This window comes from Corythoichthys intestinalis, chromosome 6 (genome assembly GCF_030265065.1).
Source record: "Corythoichthys intestinalis isolate RoL2023-P3 chromosome 6, ASM3026506v1, whole genome shotgun sequence".
In the NCBI taxonomy this organism is placed as follows: domain Eukaryota; kingdom Metazoa; phylum Chordata; class Actinopteri; order Syngnathiformes; family Syngnathidae; genus Corythoichthys; species Corythoichthys intestinalis.
In genome coordinates, this window is record NC_080400.1 from 28,050,864 (window position 1) to 28,063,614 (window position 12,751).

The following is a 12,751-nucleotide window of genomic DNA, read 5'->3' on the forward strand; positions in this document are numbered from 1 at the left end:
ATCGTTGTCATGTAAACGTGGCCTTAGTTGAAACGTAATTGTGTAAAACGATACAAATATAATATTGTGATGTATTTTCTAACAAATGAATGGTTGCATACTGGAATATTAGCAAATATTGTATCATTATCCCCCAAAAAAATCACTTTGGCATCGTATTATCATGAAATTGGTTGGAACCCACTTTGCTGTCAAAGGTGAGCTTCTGTGGTGGCTTCTTTGGATAGTCTAACTCTTACATGTAAGTTTGACATAATTTGAGCGAAGTACTCCCACAAACAAAAGTGAATGAATGCCCAGTTTTAAAGTAACACCCGCATCCAACTTGAAGTTTCACTTCCATGTTTTTTGAGCTGCACACCCGCTTTGATTGACAAACACCTAAAAAAATCCCTGCACGACAGGTGCAAGAATCCAAGACAAATCAGACACCACAAGTAATGAGCGTCCCCTCACCTCAGGCGGGATCAAAGACGGCGGCAAGTGAGAGCCGCTCAGTCGTCGTGGGGATACTGCCGATGCATAAACATGAGCTTCTGCTCCTTTCTTTGCTGCTTTAAATAGGGGTGACGGCAGCAGCAGCCAAATGCATGATCAATATGCAACATGTTTGGCCAAAAACAAACAGACAGTGTATAAAACATCAGGCCAGAGCTAATAAGACGGCAGCAAAACATACAGGAAGAAGTGTGCAGAAGGGCCTGTGGCTTGTTTTGTTTTACGTGTGATGAAATCCAATGCAAGGGACATAAACTACAATAGTTTTTAAAAACTAATTTCATGAATGCTTCTCTGCACCTGGCATTTGCCTTACAATCACTTTATTAAGTAACCCCTGAACAATAAAACGGCTTAATATCCTAAAACAAGTGCTGACAAACACTACAGAGGAAAAGCTATAGCACTGTTACATCACCAATACATAAATGTGGCAAAGAGGCCAGAAAATTATGACTACATGTTTTGTCTGCATTCCTAGCGTTAACTGTTTGTTTCAAAACTATTGCACGTACGACCATTAGGATTGTTTTAATGTTCACTATTTTCAGTCTTCCAAGAAATTGTTGCAGCAAAATTTGTGTTTATTTTTCATTTTTGCTTTATGGTCCTTAAATCTTATTATTTTTGTAATATTTTTTATTGTTTTCTTGTTATTTAATTAATATTTGATTTTTAATAGTGTTTTATTTAGTTCATAGTTTAATAATATTTGTTTAATTTCTTGTTTCTATTTGATTATATGCATTTCATTTTCTGTTCATTTTTTGCATTACCTTTACTATTTTTTTTAAATGAATAAATCCTAGTAGTTTGTTTTAAGAACAAATGGGGGGGGGGGGGGGGGGGATAGCTGTTTTTTTAACAAGACATAACATATGTACCTCAACCTCTATATTTAATTACTTACTTTTTTTTGTGGCCATTTTTCTAATTTTTTAACCTTATCATCAAACACAATAATGGAAGCAAATTATTAGATACAATGCTGTTCAATTAAATCCAGCAGACAAACACGCTCACCTATCAATGTTAGTCTGCATCTTGGTGGTGCAGCCAGCAGGGTTCCACCAATGTGCTCCACATTACGCGACAGCAGGGTCGCCACAGCCAAAACTGCTGATTTCTCCGCAGAGCCGCAAATTAAAGTGGCGGGCGCTTTGTGCGCAGTGGGACCAAAGAGTGAAAAATAGATCTCCTCCATTTTTTTCCTTTTCCAGGAAAAGAGAAAAAGTGTATAACCCAACAAAAGTTGTCCAAAGAGTAGTCCAAGCAGTCAGTTGCGTCGCCTATGGCTATTACGCTATTGATGGACACTTCACAGGAGCATCCTCGGTGCACAGCACAACTAGCAGCTGAGGAGCTCCCGCTGCTCATCCTAGTCCTCTGATGTGTGTCAGCACCTTCATCTCCTTCCCGGAAAACACACACACAAGCACAAAGACCTTACCCTCGGTCATCACTCTACTAGCCATGCTCTCACTTTGTTGACTGATGCATGTTTAGCCTATGAAATTGCTATTGTTGTGTAGATGATAAAGTGGAGCAGATGTGCACATGGACAGGTCTCCCACTACCCACAGCACTTACTCCAGGGTCAGTCGGCAAGATGCACCGCGGATAACAGTCCCTGAATGACATAACAGCCATGAAAATACACCGGCAATAACCATGTGACATCTGGGATTTTTGAAGCCGTCCATCTGTCCGTTGCACACTCATATGCTTTCAAATGCAGTCATGTTCTCAACGTATTATTACTGTAGTAAACAGTATGAAACACCAAGGGTTGACTTTGTAGTGTAGTGTAGTGTTCCCCAAACATGATTGAGCCTTGTTAAGTAGCTAAATTTGACAGCACGAACGTCAACATAAAACGACTCCAAAATCATGTTTAACCTCTAAACTAATCCATTAAAAAACACTAATTCACTATGCTGTCAAAGTCTACGATTACATCAGTCCACAGCCATAAAAAGAAGGCTTTATGAATATTGCCATTGGTTTAAAAATCTATAATATTTAGTACATGTTTTGACCTACGAAGGGCGTCATGTTTTATACGCGCAATGGACCCTCGGGGTGATGACGTAGTTTATCACTGTCACTAGACGAACACTACCGGTGTTCTGTAATTCTATACTACGCGGCGAGACGTCGCTCACATGCGCACATCGGTTAAAAGCGGCGAGTACTCACAATTTGTGTTGTTATTGAGTCTTTTATTACTTTTTCATTGCCTCAAAATACTTTTTGCATGTGTTTCCCTCTCATACATTTAAGCATTGTGTTTTCTTGTAGTAGCTTTAAATCGGATTGTTGATCTGTTGACAACCCTTATTTGATATTACGACGTTTAAGTATTTTCTTAAGGCATCTTTGTATGTTCTTTCTGTATGCATCTAAACAAAACAAGCTGAAAGCGCACGGTAGTATTTTGGGTGTCAAGTTCGCCTCTTGTAGGACATTTCGCCAGTGTTGCACATTTTGGTAGAACACAGGTTTTGTCCAACTCTCGTCTCGTCTCATACAGTCTTTCCTGTTCGTTTTGCTTTTGCCGCTCGTTTTGTGAAATATGGACAATGTTGTCATGCTCATTATGTTCCTCTCGGGTTTTAATTGAATGGGCTGAACAGATTACATGTTTATGTCGCTAGAGTCATACTCTGGAAACCCGGCAGTGTAACCCAGTGAAGTCACCTCCCTGCGATGTCAACAACAGTGGCAACTTACTAGTTAAACTAATTTTCCAAATTGTATAAAAACGAAAACATCAAGAGGGGTTTTAATACCAAATTATTTTAACCCATAATAACGTTTATCTTTTAAGAACTTCAAGTCTTTCTATCTGTGGTTCCCTTTAAGCAACAAAGCATTATAGCTAGAGATGCCGATCGATCGGGTCCGATCACGTCATTTTCAAAGTATCGGAATCGGCAAAAAAATATCGGCCATGCCTTTTTAAAAAAAAAATTTTTTTTTTAATTTAATCGTGTTCTAATTGTATTTAACGTTACAGACATAATATGTTACACTCATCCAGAGTCTTTAGTTTAGGCTTAAGGTAGGGTTGTCAAATTTATCCCAATAACGGCGGTAATTAATTTTTTTAAAAATGTATCACGTTAAATATTTAACCCAATTAATGCATGCGTTGCACGGCCCACTTGCGCATTGTCGGGCTCAATCTGTAATGGTGCCGTTTTACCCATTTAGAGAGATAAAAGGCAGCGTAAAATGAGTAGAGTTAATTTTGGCAGCCTTTGGAGCCTTTTTTTAATAGGCTAAAGCCTTACAATCCCTCTCCCTACTATTAGAAATATCATGGGAAGCAATGTGGGGAAGCAAGGTAGCAATTGATCTTTTTCTTAACACCTTATGTTATTTCCCAATGCAGAGAACATATATCAATTGGTAGCACTACGCACAGTCATGATTCCACTTCCCATCATGCATTTGGGTTGAATGGCTGCAGTATCATTTACTGAAAGCTCAACAAATACACTAGATGGCGATATTTAGTCACCATATACAAAGTCACAAGTCTTTCTATCCGTGGATCCCTCTCACAGAAAGAATTAATCATGTACATGCCATCTTGAGGATTTATTGTCATAATAAACAAATACAGTACTTATGTACTGTATGTTGAATGTATATATTTGTCCTAGTTTTATTCATTTTTTTCTTAATGCATTGCCAAAATGTATATGATCGGGAAAATTATCGGGAATGATTGGAATTGAATTGGGAGCAAAAAAAAAAAAGCAATCGGATCGGGAAAAATCGAGATCGGCAGATACTCAAACTAAAACGATCGGGATCGGATCGGGAGCAAAAAAACATGATCGGAACAACCCTAATTATAGCTGTTATTTCTAACAAAGCAGGTTTACTCAAATGTATCAAGGGCAATTATCTTCACTTGTTATTGTCTAAAAAAAAAAAAAAAAAATACACATTTTCAAATTTGAATTGATAACTTGACATAATCCCACATCTCCCAAAAGATGCTTCTTAGATAGTTCAAGTGTTCAAGAGAGTTAATAGATATATTTTCATGCTATTTTCAACCCAGTGTTTTCGCTCAGGAAAGTAAGTTATATTGGGTAAGTTATTTCGAGTAAACATTTGCTATATAAATCTGTGCTTTATCTCAAACTACCGACAGTAAATAACACCAGAAGACTTTACAACATCTGGCCACCAATAATTCACGTTGGTTTTATAGCAGTGAAAGAACATTATTTGTTAGTAAAGATAATGCACCATTAAGCTGGTTTGCTAACCCATCAGAAAAACGAGGAACGACTATACATTAAGTGTAGTCACATTGTAGGTCACGTAAAGAGCAAATGTCGCGTGTAAAATACTGTAAAGCGCATTTTATCGGATGAAGAAATACAGTTATATTTTTAAAAGTTAACATTTACGGTGAGTATGACTTAAATGTTTGCCATTTCCATTGATTGCAATGAAGAAATTTGACAATTGAACAATTTAATGAAAAAGACTTTTAAGGGTAGGAGTTTGAAATTTTCAAGGCACCACTGCATAACTACTGGATGTGAACAATAATGCAGTTATGGAACAGACAGCAGGTGTGATTTTAATGAGCAGCAACTCTGTCACTAGCCAAAACAAGTGAGCAGCATATGGCTGCATTCCATCACAACGCCAACACCGGATTGATGCCTTAATGAAGACGTGAAGTGCTGAGTCATGGACGCCCGGAGGCCTTTGCACAGAGTGGATTAAAGGCAGAGAGAAGACGAACTACCTGAGTGGATTGTCACTCAAAAGACTTGCTTTATTTGTTCCTACACTGAAAGTTCAATGTATAGTGAAACAATCAAGTTCAGCTACATACTGTACATGCGACACGACTTCTTTTCTGGGATTATTCTGCCCACAACACTGGCATGCACATTCATTTACCGGTACTCCTATCCTATTAAAATAATAATCAATTAACTCAGTGTTTCTTAACTTTGCTTAAGGTACAAAACCCCGCGAGTTTCACAGGTGCATTCACTGAACCCTTCGGATTTCCATAATAACGTCATTTTTTTAAGGAATTCAAAACCTAGCAAGTTAATTCCTGTTCAAATTTCTTCTAGATTTCAAATTTACTACAATTTTGTTTTCCTTTTGCTGTTGATTTCCACGTTGGTAAATGAAATTACTCATTTAATACTGTTCCTTTTTTTGTCTTCATGTCTACATTCTCAATTTATAGTCACATCCTTGCATCAGATACTATTTTCATTGCGTAAAATAACACATTTAAAAAAAATATATATATATATATATATATATATATATATATATATTAGGGCTGTCAAAATTGTCGCGTTAACGAGCGGTAATTAATTTTTTAAATTAATCACGTTAAAATATTTGACGCATTTAACGCACATGCCCCGCTCAAACAGATTAAAATGACAGCACAGTGTAATGTCCACTTGTTACTTGTGTGTTTTGGTGTTTTTTCGCCCTCTGCTGGCGCTTGGGTGTGACTGATTTTATGGGTTTCAGCATCACATGAGCATTGTGTAATTATTGACACCAACAATGGCGAGCTACTAGTTTATTTTTTGATCGAAAATTTTACAAATTTTATTAAAACGAAAACATTAAGAGGGGTTTTAATATAAAATTTCTATAACTTGTACAACATTTATCTTTTAAGAACTACAAGTCTTTCTATCCATGGATCGCTTTAACAGAATGTTAATAATGTTAATGCCATCTTGTTGATTTATTGTTATAATAAACAAATACAGTACTTATGTACCGTATGTTGAATGTATATATCTGTCTTGTGTCTTAGCTTTCCATTCCAACAATAATTTACAGAAAAATATGGCATATTTTATAGATGGTTTGAATTGCGATTATTTATGATAATTTATTTTTAAGCTGTAATTAACTCGATTAAAAATGTTAATCGTTTGACAGCCCTAATAAATATATCTCTACGCATAGACTTTATAATGGTATAAATGAGAAATGGGGCGAGGGGCAGATTAATAGGGGGCCTATCTCCGTCAAAGCTGACCGAGTGGAAACACAGACAAAGAGCTTTTTATGTTGAAAATTCTTGTGAATAAATGCGTAAATCCCTGAATTCTTGATGAATGTGGACATAAAACAGTCTCGATTACTGGTAAAAAGCAAAAAAAACGTGCAGGTAGCATTTATTTCAAGTAAATATGTCGAATGTGCTGCTCGTCTTTAAGTCACACTGTGCCGCCGCCTTACCACAACAAAGAGCTTTTTACGTTGAAATTCTTGTGAATAAATGCTTGAATCCCTGAATTCTTAACAAATATGGACGTAAAACAGTCTCAATTCTTGGTTAAAAGCAAAAAAAAAACGTGCAGGTAGAATTTATTTTAAGTAAATATGTCAAATGTGCTGCTCGTCTTCAAGTCACACTGTGGCCCCGCCTTGCCACAATAAAGAGGTTTTTAACTTTAAATTCTTGTGAAAAATGCTTAAATCCCTGAATTCTTTATAGATCCGGACGTAAAACAGTCCCGATTATTGGTTAAAAGCAACAACAACAAAAAACGTGCAGATAGCATTTATTTTACGTAAATATGTCGAAGGACGATGCTAGTCCATAGCAGTTCATTTCTACCAGTGATTTTTTTCAAAACGTTTCAAAATGCATACATGGTACGAAAAATATAATAATTACCTTGAATCCTCGAACAAATCATTCCTCAGACAATCCTTCCTGTTGGTATGCTATACAGCTTTCTTACTTTCACAACTAAATCCGGCGTTACATATGCTGCATGCGTGTTTGTGAATAGCTCCTCTTGATGTGGGCGGCCCCATGCTTGAAGGGGAGGCCCAGTATGTGCCTAATGTGACCTGTCAATACCATGATGAAGTCTATGATCTATGCAGTTCACGCTGTCTGTAGGTCTGTTATACTTCCTTATACCAAGTGCCAGTCATCCTTCCAATGAGCAAACCAATTTGTCCTCCAATTTAATAGAGGGCTAGCATTTAAAAGAAATAGAATAAAGCCTGTAAATTGGGGCAAACCAGTCCAAAACCTGGTCTAGAAATGCCACTTTGCCTAGATTTAGTCTGCGGACAAAATAGGGCCCTGAGTTTCTTAACCTTCATCGAACCCCAGTTACGAACCACTGAATTAACTCATTGGTTGCCATTGACGATGATAGATGTCCAATCCATTTTGTTAATTCATTTGCTATCAGCTCTCCAAGTTAAAATAGACTGGACGCCTCTCAATAATTTAGACAGTCACACGATCCTGAGCGACAAACTATAACTCCATTTAATGAATGTGACAGTGTGCATCGGTTGACGAGACAGCTCCTACAGACATTGCGCCACAGCTTCCCGTAGGGGGCCGGGCCAGGCAGAGCGTTGTTGGAAGCCTTCACTGGGTAAACGCAAACCTATGCTGCGTTCTAACGCCGGATTTAGGTGGAAACAGGACAAAGGTTTTAGTGCATACAAGCAGGCAGGCGTGTCTCAAGAGTGATTTGGTCGAGGATTCAAGGTAATTATTATATATAATAGCACCACGCACGCACTTTGCAACGAGAAAAAAAATGAAATGAATGGAAAAAATTAGCGTAACTTTACCTTGAAATATTTACTTAAAATGAATGATAACTGCCTGGCTTTTTGCTTTTATCAAGAATCTAGATTGTTGTACGTTCACATCTATAGGAATTCCGGGATTTACGCATTTATTTTAAAAAAATTTCAACTTCAAAAGCTCTTTGTTTTGTGATGGACACCATGTTGGATTTTTTTTTATCCATACACAATGGCGTAACTTTCCATTCAAATCATCAGGTAATTTTCGGCCGACTGCCCATTTTTTGGCAAAAAACTAGTAATTTAGACATTTCTGCATCCATTTCAAAAGAAATTCGGCTTTACGTGTTTTATTTTATATAACATTTCAATCTAAAAACAACCAGGGCCAGATAGTCGGCAAGACGTGCTGAGGCAATAGTGATATCGGAATTCAACCTAAATAGGTTGTGATTGTATATAGAATAATGCAAAATTTGCTTTTGTTGAGTAAAATTAAGACGATTCTGTATGCTTTTCTCAAGTATTATGTTTCTGATGTGAAAATTGATTTATTAGCTGTTGAAAACATCAAAATTGCGCTAAATCAAAAAATAAAAAGGCAAAAATTTATGACATGTTAAATATTGCTATTGATCCTGAAAATATAGGTGATTATTTCTGCATTTGGTGATATTTGTGCATCTAGCATAAAATCTGAGAATTTTATAGCAATCTTAAATTTGGCTATACTTATATAAAAAATCATCAGGATTTTATCAGAGAACAACTTTTAATTTTTTGATGCAGCTGCTCATGGAGATTCTTATATGCCTGAGGGAGTTCTTTTTTGGGTTTAGGTCACTAGCAGCTCTGGTTTTAAAAATATTTGAATTTTAAGTTTTTGGAAACTAAGCCCCCTATGGAGCGGACCCGTGCCCCGTTTCCCGTCAACTGATAGTGAAGTCTATGACCATGTTTTACTTAGTACTTTTTGGCTAATTCTTGCTTAGTCTTCCTATTCTTCGTTCTAAAACGTTTACCTTTTAACTGCAACACTTAAGGGGAGCATAAAACACAGAATATTGCCCACTTAACTTAAAACAAAGTTTAGATTCGTCTTCCAATCCCTCACAAGCTATATTTATTGTTTGAAACTAAAAGGGCTATCAAATCGAAATCCATTCAATCTTCAGGAAAAAAAAAAAAACATTAGCCAAACCTTTGGAGAGCCTTTACTGGTTTGGTGACAAAACGACACACAAAATTCACTGCACAATCCCATTGGCAACATAAAAGGTTGAAAAACATTGGGAAATGAGTCGCTAAAACACACACACTCTTTCTTATCTCACAGTCACTCTTTGCTGCTAATTAGGAAGCGCTCAAGGCAGCGCTTAAGTCGCCTGAGCTACAAATGAGTTTCCAGGTCTCCCTTGGGGAGGCCACAGAATAAAAATAAACACGTGACTAGTGCGGCATGATGTGTGCACGCCGACCGTTCTGGAGGGATGGCGGGGCTCCCGAGTGGAGGCGTTCAGTTCTGACATCAAAGCGTGAAACTGAAGTCTTCATTATGGAGTGTAGGTGTGTGCGTGTGTGTGTCAGTACATATTGATGTTGACTACCCCTGCAAGCTTCAAACTGGCTCTTTTTTTCTGGCAAGACGGCGGCGGTTTGACTGTGAGCAGATTGAGATATAGTATCTTTGGCAGCGCAGCCACTCGGTACAGCAAACTGACTGATCTGCAGAAGAGGCGTGGAAGCTCATCTGGGCACACCGGACGGGTGCAAGAAGTGTTAATAAGTAGGTTGCGCTTCTGGGTAGGTTATTAAGAGCTGAGGGGCATTTCAGAGAAGAAATGTACTGCTCAAACAGGTGTAAGGCTGTATGGAGGCGCTTGCAATACTCTTTTAATTTTGAGAGCACTTTAAATAACATGTTAAATGAGAGTGTCACAAAAAAATATATATTTCCAAATCAAATCTATAAACCTACAACGACGACGACTACTGCTACTGCTACTACCGAATGGAATTCAACAGTTCAGGAGTTGAACATTCACATTTATTAGAGAAATTCAAATACTTGTAAAATCTGTGACTGGTTTCACAAGTGTGTCAATATGTGTGCCAAATGCGACACAGCACACGTCAAGTCGGCAGTCAAGTTCTTTGCAAATTCGCAGCCTTCATCTTTAAAATTTTGGTACTGGATCTAGATTTGGTTATCTAGCTGAACTTTTCCAAATTCAAAGGTACACTGTACAGTCTTGTGTGACAGCATTCGAACATATTTCAAGACACAAAATAATTTTTCTCTGGATGTAAGCAGCATTTCCCAACCTGAAAAGAGACAGATTCGAAACTTAAAATATTTAATTTTGATAAGATTCTTTGCATTTTGTAAACATTTGAGGTTATTTTAACAATAATTGCCAACATAATTGGCCTGCCAAATAATGTAAAACCTTTGTGGACAACCTGTATTTTAAAACGTTATGGGCCATATGCTCCTGTGTACGTAAATCAGAAAAGGCACGCCACGAAAGTTACGTAGGTATCTACGGTTGCATAATTCCCAAATGACCACCGGAAAGCAAGCTATAAGCACAGAATGATGAATACCAGCGGGGTCACGAAGAATCACCGACACAAACCTCTTAGGGAAGTCTCCGCAGACCCGAAGACCACAGCCAGCAGGTGGGGAGATGGGACATCCAAACAGTAAAACCCAAAGAACGTGCCAGGCGTCGACCATGAGGCACTGGCACAGATGTCCTCCAGGGGCACCCCTTCAAGGCAGCTCAGGACGCAGCAAAGCCCCTGGTAGAGTGACAGCGCACCCACAGACAGCAGGGGGCACCCAACCATCTGGTAAAAGTGACAAATGGTATCCACAATCCAATGAGAAAGGCGCTGCCAAGATAGGGCAGATCCCTTTAACAAGCCCCGTAGCAGACCAAAAGTTGCATAGACTTATGGAAACTTGCCACAGAGTCCAAATAATGCCTCAGAGCCCTAACCAGGCACAACAGCTCCGGCCTGTCCCCACCCTCCCCAGGCGGAGGGCAGTATCGAGCATGGCGTAAAGGCCGATTGCAAAGCGAGCCAGCCCACACCTTGGGCATGAAGGCAACATTAGACCACAGTGTGACACCTGAGCCCCCAGAGTGCCAAAACATGCACCAAGGGCTAAAGGAAAACGTGGCTCCTCACAGAGCCACTGGGGACCCTGGTGTAATGAGCAGAGATCGAGGCGACGTGGACCTTAAGGGTGGAGGGAGAATGACCCAAATCATGGAGGGACTTCAAGTCCAGAACATTGGGAACAGAACAACTCACTTGGTCATTCCCACGGCCCACACACAACTCCACCAACAACCTCCACTGACGGGCATATAGCAGCCAGGTGTTGTTATGAATCCTGCCCCCTGAGCCATGCTCCTCCTCTTGTGTGAGTGTCTGCGTGTGTGTGTCTGCCTTGATTGCAGGACTGGACAGATGGGTGAGGCTGGAACCAGGTGCAGGTGATCCTCGTTAACGGCTTACCTAGACCAGTCCCTGGCCTCACCTAATCGGCAGATCAACAACTCAGCTCAATGAGTTCGTGACTCCAGCCTCAGTCAGAAAACCTGAAAATCTGCTATTTAGCTAATTTTTCTCTTGTTTCCTAGATCCTGGAAAGCCTGCTTGCCCATCTGCTCACCCACCGCAAAGGCTCACCTGACTATTTCAACACCTTCTGCTAAACCTGACAATAAATTGTTGTCACTGGCAGTTCTGCTTATCATCTCTACGCTTGGGTCCCCCACTCATCAAGAAACCCAACAGGTGGAGGGCATCTAGGCTTTCAAAAGCGTCCACCTGACGGAAACCGAGCAGTTGCCATTCAGCGAGTTGGTCAGAGGGAATGGCTGGAAGGCGAAGAGCAGGTGCGCGCCAGACAAGGACAACAACGGAACGCCCTCCAGCAGGTAGCCACCGTCCCTCCATGGCGCCATGCGCAAGCATGCACCAGCTGGAAACCCTGAGCATCCACCGCCAGTGACACTTGGTGTCCAGGCGCAAGCCTTTCAGTCACCGCTGCAGGGGGCGCAAAGAGAGAAGACCCAGGGGTACAACAGCGATCAAGGACGTCAGCATGCCCAAAAACCGCAGGAAGACCATGTAAAGGTGAACCCAACCAACCTGAAAACGCGAGAGGAGGCGAAGAGAGGCCTTCATTCGGCGGGACGTCGGATGAGCCAACATGGCCAAAGTGTCCAGAGAAACCATAAGGAAGGTCGCCTGCTGAGGGAGGTCAGACAAGACTTACCCAAATATACCCTGATGCCCAAGCGAGTCACATGGGTAAGAAGAACAATCGTATCCCTCCTCGTCCGAGCGTGCGACAGTACACATATCAGCCAGTCGTCGAGGTAAGGCAGAATCTTCATGCCCTCTGACTGAAGGGAAGCAGAACCGCTCACACAAAATGGGTGAACACCCTCAGGGAAACGGAGAGCCCGAAGGAGAGCACCCTGAATTGCCAGTGGCGAAACCCTTGGCACATTAAAGCAGGTGTCCTGTAGGTCCACATAAGTGAACCACTCCCTTCGGGTGACCACCCCCAAGTCATCTGCAGTGGAAAACATTTGAAGAATCTTTGGGTAGCAATTGAGACCCCACAAGGCATGAATCG

At 40.1% G+C, this 12,751-nt stretch overlaps 1 protein-coding gene across 2 annotated transcripts in view; it reads right to left on the reverse strand.

The window, feature by feature from the left end:
• plch1 (phospholipase C, eta 1) overlaps positions 1-12,751 on the reverse strand; it is a 148,706-nt gene that overhangs the window by 110,043 nt on the left and 25,912 nt on the right. The window contains exon 1 of one of the 2 annotated variants that reach the window (XM_057838265.1): positions 1,522-1,853. The exons of the other annotated variant lie outside the window; for it this stretch is intronic. Coding sequence (XP_057694248.1) covers positions 1,522-1,702 — 181 coding nt within the window. The 5' untranslated portion in view covers positions 1,703-1,853. Of the gene's footprint in view, positions 1-1,521; positions 1,854-12,751 lie in introns of those variants that run through there. 2 annotated transcript variants of the gene reach the window in all.